Source organism: Schistocerca cancellata, chromosome 6 (assembly GCF_023864275.1).
Source record: "Schistocerca cancellata isolate TAMUIC-IGC-003103 chromosome 6, iqSchCanc2.1, whole genome shotgun sequence".
Lineage (NCBI taxonomy): Eukaryota > Metazoa > Arthropoda > Insecta > Orthoptera > Acrididae > Schistocerca > Schistocerca cancellata.
The window spans coordinates 570,105,205-570,123,772 of NC_064631.1; the positions used below are offsets into that span (position 1 = coordinate 570,105,205).

Here is an 18,568-nt window from a genome sequence, read left to right on the forward strand (position 1 = left end):
GCAGGCCCGGTCAGAGGCTTATCTAGAGTGGAACTGGAAAGAAGTTTTTGTATAATAGATGCAAAACTCCATTCCTAAATTTCATCAAATGGAAACCATGTAATAGATTCAGTGAGATAAATAAGTTGTAATTTAGCAAAAAATAGTTACATATGATGCTTCTCTTTATAAACCACTGAATAACTACGGCAGCTAAACATATTCTTCATACAAGACATTTGTAGGAGAAGAATGTGGCACAAAATTTGCCTGAGTTGATGTGCTGAATTCTGTTGGTTTTGAATACATGAGTTTGTTCATGGGGTAACTTAGTGGTCTTTAATCAGTGAGTATTATCTTCCTGAGTATTATTTAATTATTCAGCATATTTTCTAAGATGCATGATTTCCATAGCATATCTCTTAGTACCTATCCTTTATTCAAGGCGAATTTTTTCTCCTGTCTTGTTTAAATAAATAGATCTGCTGATTTCTCTACAGTAAATTAAAAACATCTTTTCATATGTGAATAAAGTTATATGATTGCTTCACCTTTAAATACTCTTAGACAGGTCAATAAGAACCAATTTACATATGATGCATCTCATTACAAAAAACTAAATAACTGTGGCACCTAAACATATTCTTCATACAAGACATTTATAGGGGAAGCTTGCGGCATGTCAGCAAGAGGAGCAGAGAAATAAAGATCTGTGTCAATTATACATATTGTGTAGTGTGAAAATGTAACATGAGAGATTTTTGCAGCTTTCATAATGGCATTCTTAGCATTATGTATAACACAGCTTTTTAAAATTATGAGTCATTTTTATCTGAACATTCCCTCCACACTTTGCCCAAGACCGAGCCTGTTATTAATGATTTTAGAAACTTAATATTATTTCAACTATACTACTTATTTTAAGGAACATACTGAACACTCCAATGTTTCCATTCATTGTTTATGTATGCACATATGGAAATGGAGTCACCTACTTACTGGAAAACATCCCTTGTGGTGGTTCAATTCCGAAGAACAGAAATGGTGCAATTAACGAAACAAAACAAGAGTATGAAATTATAAACAATATCATTAAAGCAAGCAATTTACATGCGGAAGAAGATGCATTTAGAGAGGGTATTGGGGAAAGGATTGGGCCAAAAATGGTGATGATATCTAACACTGCATCCAAAAATTGCAGATGCCTCTTGTTACTGTACGCTGCCCCATACACAGAAGGAAAAATGTCACAAATGTCACATCAACTGAGCAACATCAGAGGCTTCCCTTTGGAGGGCACAAAAATAAAAATTTACCTCTGATGCCCTCAGTTGACCAAAATATCACAAACTATATATACTATCACATATAGCCTCCTGAAGAGGCAAAAAAGAATTATCAGTACAAAAACATACTAACTCAGCAAAATCGGAGCATCACCCTTCAAAAATCTCTAGAGCTCTCTGAAAAGCAGTTAACAAAATTAGTGAGTTCAGTCATAAATATAGTGGTACAGCTCAGTTAAAAATTACAAAAATGTCTTCTCAAGTGCCTCGCAATATTTATTGCAAAATACAGTTTGCTTCTATTTCTAAGAAATGTACAAAAATGAAAAATTCTTGGTGGATTAAAATTCTTCTTGGAAGTGGATTATATACATAAAGGCATATTCAGATTTAAAATACTTGCAGTTATTTCAGAAAACTGGTTTACTTAAAAACTTATAAAGTGCTCTTGGATAAATACTGTGTGTACATACATACATGTAAACTGAAAGTAGTGAACAACAGTGAATTACAGTACATACAATAAAATCACTGAAGGTAAGTGCCGTAGAAAGGAAACTTATCCATCATTTTAATGTACAGTGATTACTGACTGCTGATGGCAACATAAAGTAATGTGTGACTAAAAGAATAAATATAAGTCAAAAAGCTAAGTTTGAAAACAATTGCAGCGTCACACTAGAGTCATATTCAAACATGAATGCATATTATTACTTCACAGACATCTCTAGACAGACTGTCTATCACCTTGTAATGAAGTGGCAGTGCACTCCGAAGCCTTCACTTATACCCAAAAGAACCAGGGTTCAGTCTGGCATTGTGATGAATACTTTTCTTGTAATGTTGGCAACTCTTCTTGTAAGGTCTCTAAATATTAGCCTCTAAGGATTACAATGTCTCTTGTTACAATACCATATTATGCAGACTAAACCCTGGTAGTAGTGATTAATCACAAGGAAAATACAAACTGCAGCAAAAGCAAGTTTGTGATATCAGTTAGAAACATGCATGTCTACTACATTCTGAAAAAGTAAAATTGCACTTTGAAACAATAAGTATAACAATTTCTTTTGCTATTAGTTAATTACATGTTATTACTTACATCTAACGGCTTCCTCAGAACTATCCATCCTGATTCTTGTTGAATCTCAAAATATTCCAGATCATCTGGATTGTATGGTGCACTTAATGTGTATACAATGGCACCATTATTATCAGCATCCTCATCTGATGCTGACACTCTCAGTATGTTAGTCCCAATGCTTGCATCTTGTTTCACATTCTCTATGTATTTCTGCAATTAAAACAGAAGCTACTGTACATTTTCCAATAACTTCAATTTACTAGAGAATCCTGAGCTATGAAAATAAAGCAAACATTACATTGTGCCATACACTATAAATATGGAAAAATACCTGTCTGTCAAAAAGGGGAGGATTGTCATTAACATCAGTAATCTCCACAGTAAATGAGCATACACCTTCCAAGGAAGGTTCTCCTTGGTCAGTGGCTTTCACCGTTACTGACACAAATTTTCCATCATCACCTTCACGATCAAACACCTGTAAAACAAAAATAAAGTAAAAAAAGTTATATTAGTAATTATATGTGACAGCTATACATCTTAAATATGTCAACCAAATTGCCTTTGTGATACATAGTAGACAGATAATAAAATAAACAATGCCACAAATTTATACACATTTTTGTTTTCAAAATACAAAACAATAATGAACTTTGAATAAGCAGGTTTTTCTGCCTTCCATCAACAGCTAGTGCAGCTAAACAGCATCTTATCAGTAATTAACTGATAAATATTAATGTGTCCAGCTGGCACACTGTATGGGCACAGGGTATGTGCGTGTGCTTCAGCTCAACAAAAGTTTTATTTTGAAAGCTAGCAAGTTCTTCTCTTTTATATGTGCCTGTCGGTGACAATGATTCTGCTCTTCAATGAGTGGTCTCCTTTACTCCTAGATTATTTATATTCCACCATATTTTTCTATTACAAATATTAATTTCAGTAAAACTGCAGTTTTGGAGCCACTCATATTTCTTCTACCAATGTGATACCCATATTGGCAGGCAAAAAATTATTGGCCTTTTTTAAATGTCTACTTTTTGTTCAGTTTTATGTGGCTTGACCAATACTCATTTAAATGGGTTCATTGTATCATCAGTCCTTCTTCAAGAGACTGTGTATGTGAACTTATTGTAAAACAAGATTACACAATCGTAATTGTTGGGCGACATTTCTGTGACCAAAATACTGGAATTGTTACTCAAGAGTGAAAGAGTATTTGGATATACAATCTCTAACATGTAACATGATGTGTGAGTTAAATCTGATTTTTCTTAGATAGTGGCAACCATATTATGTACTACCAAAACATCCAGACATTCATCTGATATTCATTCTCTGCAAATGGACTGTCAATGATTTTAGATAATACACAATACATGTAATTCAGAACTGCACCAGACCTGACCACATCATTAGAAATAATGTGTTGTTGTTGTGGTCTTCAGTCCAGAGACTGGTTTGATGCAGCTCTCCATGCTAATCTATCCTGTGCAAGCTTCTTCATCTCCCAGTACCTACTGCAACCTACATCATTCTGAATCTGTTTAGTGTATTCAGCTCTCGGTCTCCCTATATGATTTTTACCCTCCACGCTGCCCTCCAATACTAAATTTGTGTCCCTTGATGCCTCAGAATATGTCCTACCAACTGATCCCTTCTTCTACTCAAGTTGTGCCACAAACTTCTCTTTTCCCCCCATCCTATTCAATACCTCCACATTAGTTATATGATCTACCCATCAAATCTTCAGCATTCTTCTGTAACACCACATTTTGAAAGCTTCTATTCTCTTCTTGTCCAAACTAGTTATCATCCATGTTTCACTTCCATATATGGCTACACTCCATATAAATACTTTCAGAAACGACTTCCTGACATTTAAATCTATACTCGATGTTAACAAATTTCTCTTCTTCAGAAACGCTTTCCTTGCCATTGCCAGTCTACATTTTATATCCTCTCTACTTCGACCATCATTAGTTATTTTGGTCCCCAAATAGCAAAAGTCTTCTACTACTTAAAGTGTCTCATTTCCTAATCTAATTCCTGCAGCATCACCCAGTTTAATTCGACTACATTCCATTATCCTCGTTTTGCTTTTGTTGCTGTTCATCTTATATCATCCTTTGAAGACACTCTCCATTCCGTTCAGCTGCTCTTCCAGGTCCTTTGCTGTCTCTGACAGAATTACAATGTCATCGGCGAACCTCAAAGTTTTTATTTCTTCTCCATGGATTTTAATACCGTCTCTGAACTTTTATTTTGTGTCCTTTACTGCTTGCTCAATATACAGACTGAATAACATCGGGAACAGGCTACAACCCTGTCTCACTCCCTTCTCAACCACTGCTTCCTTTTCATGTCTCTCAACTCGTATAACTGCCATCTGGTTTCTGTACAAATTGTAAATAGCCTTTTGCGCCCTGATTTTTACGCCTGCCAGCTTCAGAATTTGAAAGAGAGTATTCCAGTCAACATTGTCAAAAGCTTTCCCTAAGTCTACAAATGCTAGAAACATAGGTTTGCCTTTCCTTAATCTAGCTTCTATGATAAATCGTAGGATCAGTATTGCCTCAGGTGTTCTAACATTTTTAGGGAATCCAAACTGACCTACCCCGAGGTCGGCTTCTTCCAGTTTTTCCATTCGTCTGTAAAGAATTCAAGTTAGTATTTTGCAGCCATGGCTTATTAAACTGATAGTTCAGTAATTTTCACATCTGTCAACACCTCTCGACACAGCTCGACTCGCTGCGGCTCACATCGTTACCGTTGCTCGCGCACGCCAACGCCACTAGCCCAACGCCATGGCTGGATGGAAAGGGAAGCAGATTGCAGCTGCACTGGAAATCCTCATCCATACGATGGGGAACAACAGCGACCGCCAACAGCAGCCAAAGCGCAAGCGCACTCAGCAGAAGAGCAAGATTCAGCAGTGCTACAAGTGCCAGCAGCTGGGCCATACTGCGTGTGACTGCAAGAACATCGTCGCGTGCTTGAAGTGCGCGGCGGCTCATGACACGCGCAGTTGCACGAAGCCTCGTGGGGTGGCCAGCAGCTGTGCGAACTGTGCCATGATGGCCGCCCTGCCCACCCGCTCTGGCGAGAGGTGCGAGCTGTGCCGTCACGAAGCAGAAGCCGCCACTGACGACACCATGGCCGGCCTCCAAGCCGCCTTTGCGGCAGAACGGGCCGCACTCAAAGAAGAAGTTGTCGCAGTTCGTCGTCAGCTCCAGCAGCTGTGCGAGGAGCTGCAGGTTCTGAACAAGAAGATGGTTCCCGCCCCCTCGCCCACCTCCCCTGCGGTGCGCCCGGTGGGGGTGGACGCCGTCACACAGACGGACCTACCGTTGCAGAAGGACGTGGCCACTCAAACGGACGTCGCCCCGGAACCTTTAGCAATACAGGAGACCGGGGAGACACCCATGGACGTGGCACCGTCCTCTCCTTCCCCAACTCCAGGCGGGAAGGCAACACAGAATGGGAAGCAAGAAGAGGATGGCAATCTTCGCACGGACATCATACCCTTCCCGGACAGCACTAACATGCCAAACGTGCTGAAGAAGATTGCCACCATGGTACGTGATGGGCACTTCAATGCCCAAAAGAACCCATACCTCTTCACCCAGGCGGAAGGGGTACGGAAGCCGTCGCTCCCGCACAGGCTGTCTGAGATACGTGGCGGGCATCGGGCAACACCTGCTTTCTTTGGGATTGGAGTTATTATATTCTTCTTGAAGTATGAGGGTATTTTACCTGACTCATACATCTTGCTCACCAGATGGTAGAGTTTTGTTAGGCCTGGCTCTCCCAAGGCTGTCAGTAGTTCTAATGGAATGTTGTCTACTCCCAGAGTCTTGTGTCGACTTAGGTCTTTCAGTGCTCTGTTAAACTCTTCACGCAGTATCGTATCTCCCATTTCATCTTCATCTACATTCTCTTCCATTTCTATAATATTGTCCTCAAGTATATCATCCTTGTATAGACCCTCTATATACTCTTTCCACCTTTCTGCTTCCCTTCTTTGCTTAGAACTGGGTTTCCATCTGAGCTCTTGATATCCATGTAAGTGGTTCTCTTTTCTCCGAAGGTCTCTTTAATTTTCCTGTAGGCAGTATCTACCTTACCCTTAGTGAGATAAGACTCTACATCCTTACATTTGTCCTCTAGCCATCCCTGCTTAGCCATTTTGCACTTCCTGTCGATCTCATTTTTGAGACGTTTGTATTCCTTTTTGCCTGCTTCATTTACTGCCTTTTTATATTTTCACCTTTCATCAATTAAATTCAATATCTCTTCTGTTACCCAAGGATTTCTACTAGCCCTTGTCTTTTTACCTACTTGATCCTCTGCTACCTTCACTATTTCGTCTCTCAAAGCTACCCATTCTTCTTCTACTGTATTTCTTTCCCCCATTTTTGTCAGTCATTCTCTAATGCTCTCCCTAAAGCTCTCTACAACCTCGTAATGTATGAGGGTAAATCGACAAGTGAAAGAGAATATTCTAAATTCTTACAGATTCATGTAGATAAAAACCTGATTGGAAATCACCTGTTACAGATCATCTTAAATGTCTATTCTCTGCAACTTTTGCAGTATGGATAGTATCAAATTTTGAAGATGGGAAAAATATATTAAAAAAAGATGCTGTGACTTACCAAACGAGAAAGCGCTGGTAGACAAACACAATAAAAGACACACACACACGAGCTTCAAGTTTGCCTTTACATATGTCTGCTTGTGTCTGTAAATGTGTGGACGCATATGTGTGTGTGTGTGTGTGTGTGTGTGTGTGTGTGTGTGTGTGTGCGCGCGCTTAATGCTGGCAAGGTCGGATACATAACACACTGATATATGATATATTTTCTTTAGTCATTGGACTCCTAATGCCCGATTATGACGAAGCTGCAGCGGCGGCTCCAGAACGTGGCCGGCCTTGCTGTGAGGGCAGCAACTAAGCTTGATATATACCTAACTAACTGTGAATTCAGACTGATGAAAAGTGAAGTCTACAAGATGAAGCAAACATACAAAACAGGTAGGTTAAAATCAAACAATGGAAAAGCCAGGATGGAATTTAACAATACCAGAGAAGGAAAGTTGCTACCCACCATATAGAGGAGATGCTGAGTCGCGATAGGCACAATATCTTTTTATTGTGCCTATCGGGACTAAACAAATAGGTTACATGTTTATGGATATTTAATCCTGTGAAAGACCTCCAACATGGTCCCAAAGATTTATTTATACTATTTTGTTGTCTTCTGAAGGTAGGACACCAGAAAGTGCAACTATTAGCATCTCAATTGAATTTAGATAGTCACAGAGTATGACACTTGGCATAAAACATGTAAATATATAAAAAAAAGTATAAAGACATCCACAATTGAAGTGTTGGTTGGTCACAACAAATTGAAAAGTAATTCAGTTGTTCCTTGGCAATATTCTGCCTGTACTTCTTAAGATGCAGTGTCCTTAGCTAATGCATTAGCCACTACATTCCTTGCATTAGCCACTTCATTCCGCAAATACCCATATAGTCTGGTACCCTCCAGAGTATCACCTCATTTTATAAATAATGTATGCAGGGAAAGGTGTCCATCCTGGTCTGAACATGTTTAATTGCTGGTTGTGTGCACTAGATAACTCACAGTGCCCTCATGGAATTTGAACAAATGGAGAATTTAATAGCATGAGTACATCTCATGTGCTTCAGTACCCTTAACACCATTTATCCTTCCACCAATTGACACTGAGTACGTTGGGTAAATTGTTCTTAATGACATGAACAGGTCAATCCACTGAACAGTCAAGGTCAGCTCCCTGCTTGAAGTCATTAGTAACAATTTATGAATATTTTCAGTATTAATGTAAGATACTCTTATAAATGAAATTTGGAGCATTTTTCCTTCTAAATTTCAGAAGACCAAAAACAACTAGGAGTTTCGAGGTATTACAGGGTGGCAGGCAGTTTTATCTCTAGAAAGGACTTGAACCTGTTCAACACCAAGTGCCGATACATTTCACTTTGTTCAGATACCATATGTCCTAGCCCCTTTTTGACAATTGGTGAACATCATTTTCATAGATGGACACTCAGTCTTTTAGAAGACATATGTCTGTGGTCCCCCCCATGAACCATGGACCTTGCCATTGGTGGGGAGGCTTGCATGCCTCAGCGATACAGATAGCCGTACCGTAGGTACAACCACAATGGAGGCGTATCTGTAGAGAGGCCAGACAAACGTGTGGTTCCTGAAGAGGGGCAGCAGCCTTTTCAGTAGTTGCAAGGGCAACAGTCTGGATGATTGACTGATCTGGCCTTGTAACAATAACCAAAACGGCCTTGCTGTGCTGGTACTGCGAATGGCTGAAAGCAAGGGGAAACTACAGCTTTACTGTATGATTAAATGATGGCGTCCTCTTGGGTAAAATATTCCGGAGGTAAAATAGTCCCCCATTTGGATCTCCGGGCAGGGACTACTCAAGAGGATGTCGTTATCCGGAGATAGAAAACTGGCGTTCTATGGATTGGAGCGTGGAATGTCATATCCCTTAATCGGGCAGGTAGGTTAGAAAATTTAAAAAGGGAAATGGATAGATTAAAGTTAGATATAGTGGGAATTAGTGAAGTTCGGTGGCAGGAGAAACAAGACTTCTGGTCAGGTGACTACAGGGTTATAAACACAAAGTCAAATAGGAGTAATGCAGGAGTAGGTTTAATAATGAATAGGAAAATAGGAATGCGGGTAAGCTACTACAGACAGCATAGTGAACACATTATTGTGGCCAAGATAGATATGAAGCCCACACCTACTACAGTAGTACAAGTTTATATGTCAACTAGCTCTGCAGATGATGAAGAAATTGAAGAAATGTGTGATGAAATAAAAGAAATTATTCAGATAGTGAAGGGAGACGAAAATTTAATAGTCATAGGTGACTGGAATTCGATTGTAGGAAAAGGGAGAGAAGGAAACGTAGTAGGTGAATATGGATTGTGGCTAAGAAATGAAAGAGGAAGCCGCCTGGTAGAATTTTGCACAGAGCACAACTTAATCATAGCTAACACTTGGTTTAAGAAACATGTTAGAAGGTTGTATACATGGAAGAAACCTGGAGATACTAAAAGGTATCAGATAGATTATATAATGGTAAGACAGAGATTTAGGAACCAGGTTTTAAATTGTAAGACATTTCCAGGGGAAGGTATGGACTCTGACCACAATCTATTGGTTATGACCTGTAGATTAAAACTGAAGAAACTGCAAAAAGGTGGGAATTTAAGGAGATGGGACCTGGAAAAACTGAAAGAACCAGAGATTGTACCAAGTTTCAGGGAGAGCATAAGGGAACAATTGACAGGAATGAGGGAAAGAAATACAGTAGAAGAAGAATGGGTAGCTTTGAGGGATGAAGTAGTGAAGGTAGCAGAGGATCAAGTAGGTAAAAAGACAAGGGCTAGTAGAAATCCTTGGGTAACAGAAGAAATATTGAATTTAATTGATGAAAGGAAAAAATATAAAAATGCAGTAAATGAAGCAGGCAAAAAGGAATACAAACGTCTCAAAAATGAGATCGACAGGAAGTGCAAAATGGCTAAGCAGGGATGGCTAGAGGACAAATGTAAGGATGTAGAGTCTTATCTCACTAGGGGTAAGATAGATACTGCCTACAGGAAAATTAAAGAGACCTTTGGAGATAAGAGAACCACTTGTATGAACGTCAAGAGCTCAGATGGAAACCCAGTTCTAAGCAAAGAAGGGAAAGCAGAAAGGTGGAAGGAGTATATAGAGGGTCTATACAAGGGCGATGTACTTGAGGACAATATTATGGAAATGTAAGAGGATGTAGATGAAGATGAAATGGGAGATACGATACTGCGTGAAGAGTTTGACAGAGCACTGAAAGACCTGAGTCAAAACAAGGACCCAGAGTAGACAACATTCCATTGGAACTACTGACGGCCTTGGGAGAGCCAGTCCTGACAAAACTCTGCCATCTGGTGAGCAAGACGTATGAAACAGGCAAAATACCCTCAGACTTCAAGAAGAATATAATAATTCCAATCCCAAAGAAAGCAGGTGTTGACTGATGTGAAAATTACCGAACTATCAGTTTAATAAGTCACAGCTACAAAATACTAACGCGAATTCTGTACAGCTGAATGGAAAAACTGGTAGAAGCCGACCTTGGGGGAGATCAGTTTGGATTCCGTAGAAATACTGGAATGCGTGAGGCAATACTGACCTTACGACTTATCTTAGAAGAAAGATTAAGGAAAGGCAAACCTACATTTCTAGCATTTGTAGACTTAGCGAAAGCTTTTGACAATGTTGACTGGCATACTCTCTCTCAAATTCTGAAGCTGGCAGGGGTAAAAATCAGGGATCGAAAAGCTATTTACAATTTGTACAGAAACCAGATGGCAGTTATAAGAGCCGAGGGGCATGAAAGGGAAGCAGTGGTTGGGTAGGGAGTAAGACAGGGTTGTAGCCTCTCCCCGATGTTATTCAATCTGTATATTGAGCAAGCAGTAAAGGAAACAAAAGAAAAATTTGGAGTAGGTATTAAAATCCATGGAGAAGAAATAAAAACTTTGAGGTTCGCTGATGACATTGTAATTCTGTCAGAGACAGCAAAGGACTTGGAAGAGCAGTTGAATGGAATGGACGGTGTCTTGAAGATAGGATATAAGATGAACATCAACAAAAGCAAAACGAGGATAATGGAATGTTGTCGAATTAAGTCTGGTGATGATGAGGGCATTCGATTAGGAAATGACACACTTAAAGTAGTAAAGGAGTTTTGTTATTTGGGGAGCAAAATAACTGATGATGGTCGAAGTAGAGAGGATATAAATGTAGACTGGCAATGGCAAGGAAAGCGCTTCTGAAGAAGAGAAATTTGTTAACATCGAGTATAGATTTAAGTGTCAGGAAGTCATTTCTGAAAGTATTTGTATGGAGTGTAGCCATGTATGGAAGTGAAACATGGATGGTAAATAGTTTGGACAAGAAGAGAATAGAAGCCTTTGAAATGTGGTGCTACAGAAGAATGCTGAAGATTAGATGAGTAGATCACATAACTAATGAGGAAGTATTGAATAGGATTGGGGAGAAGAGAAGTTTGTGGCACAATTTGACCAGAAGGAGGGATCAGTTGGTAGGACATGTTTTGAGGCATCAAGGGATAACCTATTTAGTATTGGAGGGCAGCGTGGAGGGTAAAAATCAGGGGGGGGGGGGGGGAGGGGGGGGGACCAAGAGATGAATACACTAAGCAGATTCAGAAGGATGCAGGTTGCAGTAGGTACTGGGAGATGAAGAAGCTTGCACATGATAGAGTAGCATGGAGAGCTGCATCAAACCAGTCTCAGGACTGAAGACCACAACAACAACAATGTCTGTGGTACAGACATGAATGGATGTACCTGTTCCATCAGAAGTTGATAAAGGATGTACAGCACATAAGCATAACACATATTGATTGATTGTAATTTATTTATTCATCCACCCAAAAGTCTATTCTGATTGTGGGATACAATACAATGGCGCATGTGCGTACACCCTGTGCAGAAAAAGTAATATTTCAACAAATAAATGAATTTCTTGTTTTATCCATAAAGAGCTTGCAGTAATGGCACTGTCTTGTTATAAATCTCTTGCATTTATCGTGGTCAAAAAATTCTGCTTCAGAATAGAAGCAATGATCTAATAAGAATGTTCTTAGGGTTTTACAAAAAATGAGAATGATGATGTAATTTTTCCCTGATGTGGAATATTTTTGTAAATTGTATACTACTATTTTTTGACTGTACATTAAGCTTTTCCTTTTGCCTTGTATCATGGTTATGAATATTATAGTTTTATTTATGACTTTTGAATTCTTTTTAAGATACACTCCTGGAAATTGAAATAAGAACACCGTGAATTCATTGTCCCAGGAAGGGGAAACTTTATTGACACATTCCTGGGGTCAGATACATCACATGATCACACTGACAGAACCACAGGCACATAGACACAGGCAACAGAGCATGCACAATGTCGGCACTAGTACAGTGTATAGCCACCTTTCGCAGCAATGCAGGCTGCTATTCTCCCATGGAGACGATCGTAGAGATGCTGGATGTAGTCCTGTGGAACGGCTTGCCATGCCATTTCCACCTGGCGCCTCAGTTGGACCAGCGTTCGTGCTGGACGTGCAGACCGCGTGAGACGATGCTTCATCCAGTCCCAAACATGCTCAATGGGGGACAGATCCGGCGATCTTGCTGGCCAGGGTAGTTGACTTACACCTTCTAGATCACGTTGGGTGGCACGGGATACATGCGGACGTGCATTGTCCTGTTGGAACAGCAAGTTCCCTTGCCGGTCTAGGAATGGTAGAACGATGGGTTTGATGACGGTTTGGATGTACCGTGCACTATTCAGTGTCCCCTCGACGATCACCAGTGGTGTACGGCCAGTGTAGGAGATCGCTCCCCACACCATGATGCCGGGTGTTGGCCCTGTGTGCCTCGGTCGTATGCAGTCCTGATTGTGGCGCTCACCTGCACGGTGCCAAACACGCATACGACCATCATTGGCACCAAGGCAGAAGCGACTCTCATCGCTGAAGACGACACGTCTCCATTCGTCCCTCCATTCACGCCTGTCGCGACACCACTGGAGGCGAGCTGCACGATGTTGGGGCGTGAGCGGAAGACGGCCTAACGGTGTGCGGGACCGTAGCCCAGCGTCATGGAGACGGTTGCGAATGGTCCTCGCTGATACCCCAGGAGCAACAGTGTCCCTAATTTGCTGGGAAGTGGCGGTGCGGTCCCCTACGGCACTGCGTAGGATCCTACGGTCTTGGCGTGCATCCGTGCGTCACTGCGGTCCGGTCCCAGGTCGACGGGCACGTGCACCTTCCGCCGACCACTGGCGACAACATTGATGTACTGTGGAGACCTCACGCCCCACGTGTTGAGCAATTCGGTGGTACGTCCACCCGGCCTCCCACATGCCCACTATACGCCCTCGCTCAAAGTCCGTCAACTGCACATACGGTTCACGTCCACGCTGTCGCGGCATGCTATCAGTGTTAAAGACTGCGATGGAGCTCCGTATGCCACGGCAAACTGGCTGACACTGACGGCGGCGGTGCACAAATGCTGCGCAGCTAGCGCCATTCGACGGCCAACACCGCGGTTCCTGGTGTGTCCGCTGTGCCGTGCGTGTGATCATTGCTTGAACAGCCCTCTCGCAGTGTCCGGAGCAAGTATGGTGGGTCTGACACACCGGTGTCAATGTGTTCTTTTTTCCATTTCCAGGAGTGTATTTACTAATTTCTAGTAGATACATTCAGGGAAGTGGGAGGATAAATGACTTTTGAAATAGCGATTTGGAAGAATCTATGTGTTGTTGCTGCATTACCCTTACTGTTCTTTTCTGAGATAATAAAATGACTAAAATAGGTGGTGTATTACCCCAGGATATAATTCCTTATGATATTGTGATGCAGGCATGGTCCTCCAACGGCTGTAGAGCTGAGGAGGGGGAGGAAAATAATTCCCTACAGTACGATGCTGTGGAATTGTGTGAAGTAAATAAGTCAGACAATGTGAAAACTTGTTTTAACAAGTTTTAAACCTTTAGTGCATAACTTTAATGCCATATGCTTGGAGTTTCTCCAGCAGTATACTGTTGTTCAGAATATCAAAAATGCCAGGGACTTTTTGTTTTTTGTTCACTGTTTTTAGGGTGTTTTGCATAAAATCATAGAGGGCACTAGTTGTCAGTTTATTTTTTCCTGAATGAATGCTGAGTACCAATGAGAATTTTGTTTTTGTCTTGAAATTTCACTGTGTTGTGACTCGCCGATCTTTCAAAGTGCCGCCGCACAGTTACGCGCGTCCTCTACATGCGGCGCTGTCTGCCAGCCATGCAGCAGCAGCGCCACCTAAGCGGCCAGCCAGCCAGTGGCCACTACACTTGGACTCAGTTATGATTTGACTGTTAAAGTGTACACACTTCTTACTTTGTTTACTTGATCTGTGACTTTCATGTATTGCATCGTCCTTGAAATATATTTGTTCAACTTGAAGTTGAACACACTAACATATTATACATTACTTTTCTGTGATTTTATTAAAGCCTGACAATAAGACAATTGGTCTATAGTTTTCTGTATGCAATTTATCTCCTTTCTTACAAACAGGAACAACTTTAGCAGTTTTTAAACGGTTCAGAAATGTGCCTATCATGAGAGATGAACTTACTATATCTGCAATAGCCACCAAAATGTTTGTAATATGTTGCTTTAGGATGTAATCTGGAATACCATCAATTCCAGGTGACATTTTCTGAAAAGTTAACTCAATATGGCTGATTTCATTCTGGCCTGAGCTGCTGAAGTTAGTGGTCATGTGTGCATGAGGTGTGTTTGCTTGTTTGAATAAATGGCATGTGTTTCTCTTTTTCCAACAAAGTCTGAGGCTGAAGTCTTATATGTAAGTGTCTTTTAATTGTGCCTTTCTGCAACTTAGCATGTTATCTTTATGGTAAGGAGCAATCCATCTTGTTGTACACTGTTGATATTCCTACCTGGAGTTTTTCCAGTGTTTGATTTCATATGGAGTTGTTTTGTAAATAGACTGAATAGGACCATAGTGTACTTTATTTTTCTGTTTAATTGTACTATCTTTTTTGTCACTGACTATTTCATTGTTTGTGATATCTGCATAGTAGCACCTTAAAAGGTTTTCAGTATGTTGGGCATCAGTAACACTCTTGTGCTCATGATTCAGAGTGATATTTTTCATTTTATGGCACATTTTATATGCTTCCTTCTTTATTATTTTCCATACTGCTCAGCTTTTATTTGCTGGCTCTGTTATGAGTTTACCACTGGCCATTTTTTGGCCATGTATATCAGTCTTCTGTAGATCTGCATGTAAATGTACAGGGGAGGGGATATGTTATCGCTTTTCTTCGAACTTGATATTTTGATGTATATTGTTAATCGTCTCTTTGCTTTTCAAGTTGTGTCATTTATTAATTGTGTTTTGAGAGGGAAAGCAGTTTAAAAATAATCACTGTGTGTCATCTATTTGCAAAACTTTTTTTCCATCTTTCTCGTGATAATAGGGAACTGAATGTTTCTGTATTATGTGTATTCAACCTTCTTGCTGTTAGAGGTTTTTGTAGTTCTGGGTGGGCTTTAAGTGGCTTGGGAGGATAACAGCTTAGGCTTCATCCTCAGTAACACTTGTAATTTTTTCATTTTTCAGTACAACTTGTATTCACAAATATCTGATACAGGGCAGTAGCTTTAGTTTTCGTGATTCTTGTTGGGATTCTTAATGTCTGTTTTAAGTGTAAAGCACCTGTAAAGTTGAAAAATAGCTTTTTTTGTACTGGTTCCAAGGAAATCAGCATTGAAGTCTGCACACACCAGTACTGATTTATTGTCTAGGTAGAGCCCATTAAATATATAGTCTAACCTATTTAGGAATAAGTCAAAATTTCCATTAGGGGAGCAATAAATACATGCTGGAACCATACTTGCATCACTGACTTCAATGAATTTCCACTTGAGGCCCCTCTCTGCTTTGAGAGGTGGAAACTTATTAATATAAGTATATACTTACCCCTGTTTGAAGAATATTACAGTATCTCCATTTTTATTACTGTTTCTACAGAAATAATTTACTAGTATCTAGCCTCATATAGGAAAGTAGACAGTCTGGTCAATCTTTAGCCAATGCTCTCTATTGCACAGAAGACAAATAACATGGGGTCCTGTATTTAGCAAAATCTCTGTATCTAGAGTTTTGTGACTGATTGAAGAACTTGACAGCAAATGTAAAGACGTTTCTGGTTGTAATTTATTTGATTACTGATGCTAAATTTCCAAAGCATATTTTGATTACATCACAAACCTCATTCTTGTTTGATAAGGATATGTCCATAAAAAATAATCTGGGTGGGAGCTTTGCGTCTTATTCTGTGTTGTTGAAGTCTGAGTCTTTCCTGCCAAAGACCTGTGCACCAATTCTGCATAAAAGGGAGAAGGATAAGATATGATAATGGAGCTATTTTCTTTATTGTTCTGCTGTGTCTACATCTACATGATTATTCTGCTATTCACAATTAAGTGTCTGGCAGAGGGTTTAATGAACCACCTTCAAACTGTCTCTACCGTTCCACTCTCAAACGGCGTGCAGGACAAATGAGCACTTAATTTTTTCTGTGCGAGCTCTGATTTCTCTTATTTTATCATAATGATCATTTCTCCCTATGTAGGTAGGTGCCAACAGAATGTTTTCACATTCGGATGAGAAAACTGGTGACTGAAATTTTATGAGAAGATCCCATCACAATGAAAAATGCCTTTGTTTTGATGACTGCCACTCCAATTCATGTATCATGTCTGTGGCACTATCTCCTCTATATCTCAGAGTTCTAGATAAAATATTTGCTTATTTTTTCCATGACAAGCTGCTTTCACAGCACATTTAAGTGTAGACCATGTGTAGTGTGGAATCTACAACCTATGCCACTGAGACCAGTAACTCCTACTTTTTTATATTGGATGTATATCTTTCGGCCCCCAATTCGGATCTCCAGGTGGGGACTACTCAGGAGGATGTCATTATCAGGAGAAAGAAATCTGGCGTTCTACTGATCGGAGCGTGGAATGTCAGATCCCTTAATCGGGCAGGTAGGTTAGATAATTTAAAAAGGGAAATGGATAGGTTAAAGTTAGATATAGTAAAAATTAGAGAAGTTCAGTGGCAGTAGGAACAAGACTTTTGGTCAGGCAAATACAGGGTTATAAATACAAAATCAAATAGGGGTAATGCAGGAGTAGGTTTAATAATGAATAAAAAATAGGAGTGCGGGTAAGCTACTACAAACAGCATAGTGAACACATTATTGTGGCCAAGATAGACATGAAGCCCCCACCTACTACAGTAGTACAAGTTTATATACCAACTAGCTCTGCAGATGATGAAGAAATTGAAGAAATGTATGATGAGATAAAAGAAATTATTCAGTTAGTGAAGGGAGACAAAAATTTAAAAGTCATGGGTGAATGGAATTTGATAGTAGGAAAAGGGAGAGAAGGAAACATAGAAGGTGAATATGGATTGGGGTTAAGAAATGAAAGGGGAAACTGCCTGGTAGAATTTTGCACAGAGCACAACTTAATCATTGCTAACACTTGGTTCAAGAATCATAAAAGAAGTTTGTATACATGGCAGAAGCCTGGAGATACTGACAGGTTTCAGATAGATTATACAGGGTGTTACAAAAAGGTACAGCCAAACTTTCAGGAAACATTCCTCAACAACAAAGAAAGAAAATATGCTATGTGGACATGTGTCCGGAAACGCTTACTTTCCATGATAGAGCTCATTTTATTACTTCTCTTCAAATCACATTAATCATGGAATGGAAACACACAGCAACAGAACGTACCAGCGTGACTTCAAACACTTTGTTACAGGAAATGTTCGAAATGTCCTCCGTTAGCGAGGATACATGCATCCACCCTCCGTCACATGGAATTCCTGATGTGATGATGCCGCCCTGGAGAATGGCGTATTGTATCACAGCCGTCCACAATACGAACATGAAGAGTCTCTACATTTGGTACCGGGGTTGCGTACACGAGGGTTTTCAAATGCCCCCATAACTGAAAGTCAAGAGGGTTGAGGTCAGGAGAGCGTGGAAGCCATGGAATTGGTCCACCTCTACCAATCCATCGGTCACCGAATCAGTTGTTGAGAAGCGTACGAACACTTCGACTGAAATGTGCAGGAGCTCCATCGTGCAGGACCCACATGTTGTGTTGTACTTGTAAAGGCACATGTTCTAGCAGCACAGGAAGAGTATCCCGTATGAAATCATGGTGGTGAATCGAGGAAGTACAGTACATACTGACGAAACTAAAATGAGCTCTAACATGGAAATTAAGCGTTTCCGGACACATGTCCACATAACATCTTTTCTTTATTTGTGTGTGAGGAATGTTTCCTGAAAGTTTGGCTGTACCTTTTTGTAACACCCTGTATAATGGTAAGACAGAGATTTAGGAACCAGGTTTTAAATTGTAAGACATTTCCAGGGGCAGATGTGGACTCTGACCACAATCTATTGGTTATGAACTGTAGATTAAAACTGAAGAAACTGTAAAAAGGTGGGAATTTAAGGAGATGGGACCTGGATAA

General features: G+C 40.3%; 1 protein-coding gene across 1 annotated transcript in view; it reads right to left on the reverse strand.

The window, feature by feature from the left end:
• LOC126088435 (neural-cadherin-like) overlaps nucleotides 1-18,568 on the reverse strand; it is a 255,786-nt gene that overhangs the window by 64,479 nt on the left and 172,739 nt on the right. The window contains exons 8-9 of the mRNA XM_049906577.1: nucleotides 2,681-2,827; nucleotides 2,368-2,559 (exon numbers count right to left, since the gene is read on the reverse strand). Coding sequence (XP_049762534.1) covers nucleotides 2,368-2,559; nucleotides 2,681-2,827 — 339 coding nt within the window. The remainder of the gene's footprint in view (nucleotides 1-2,367; nucleotides 2,560-2,680; nucleotides 2,828-18,568) is intronic.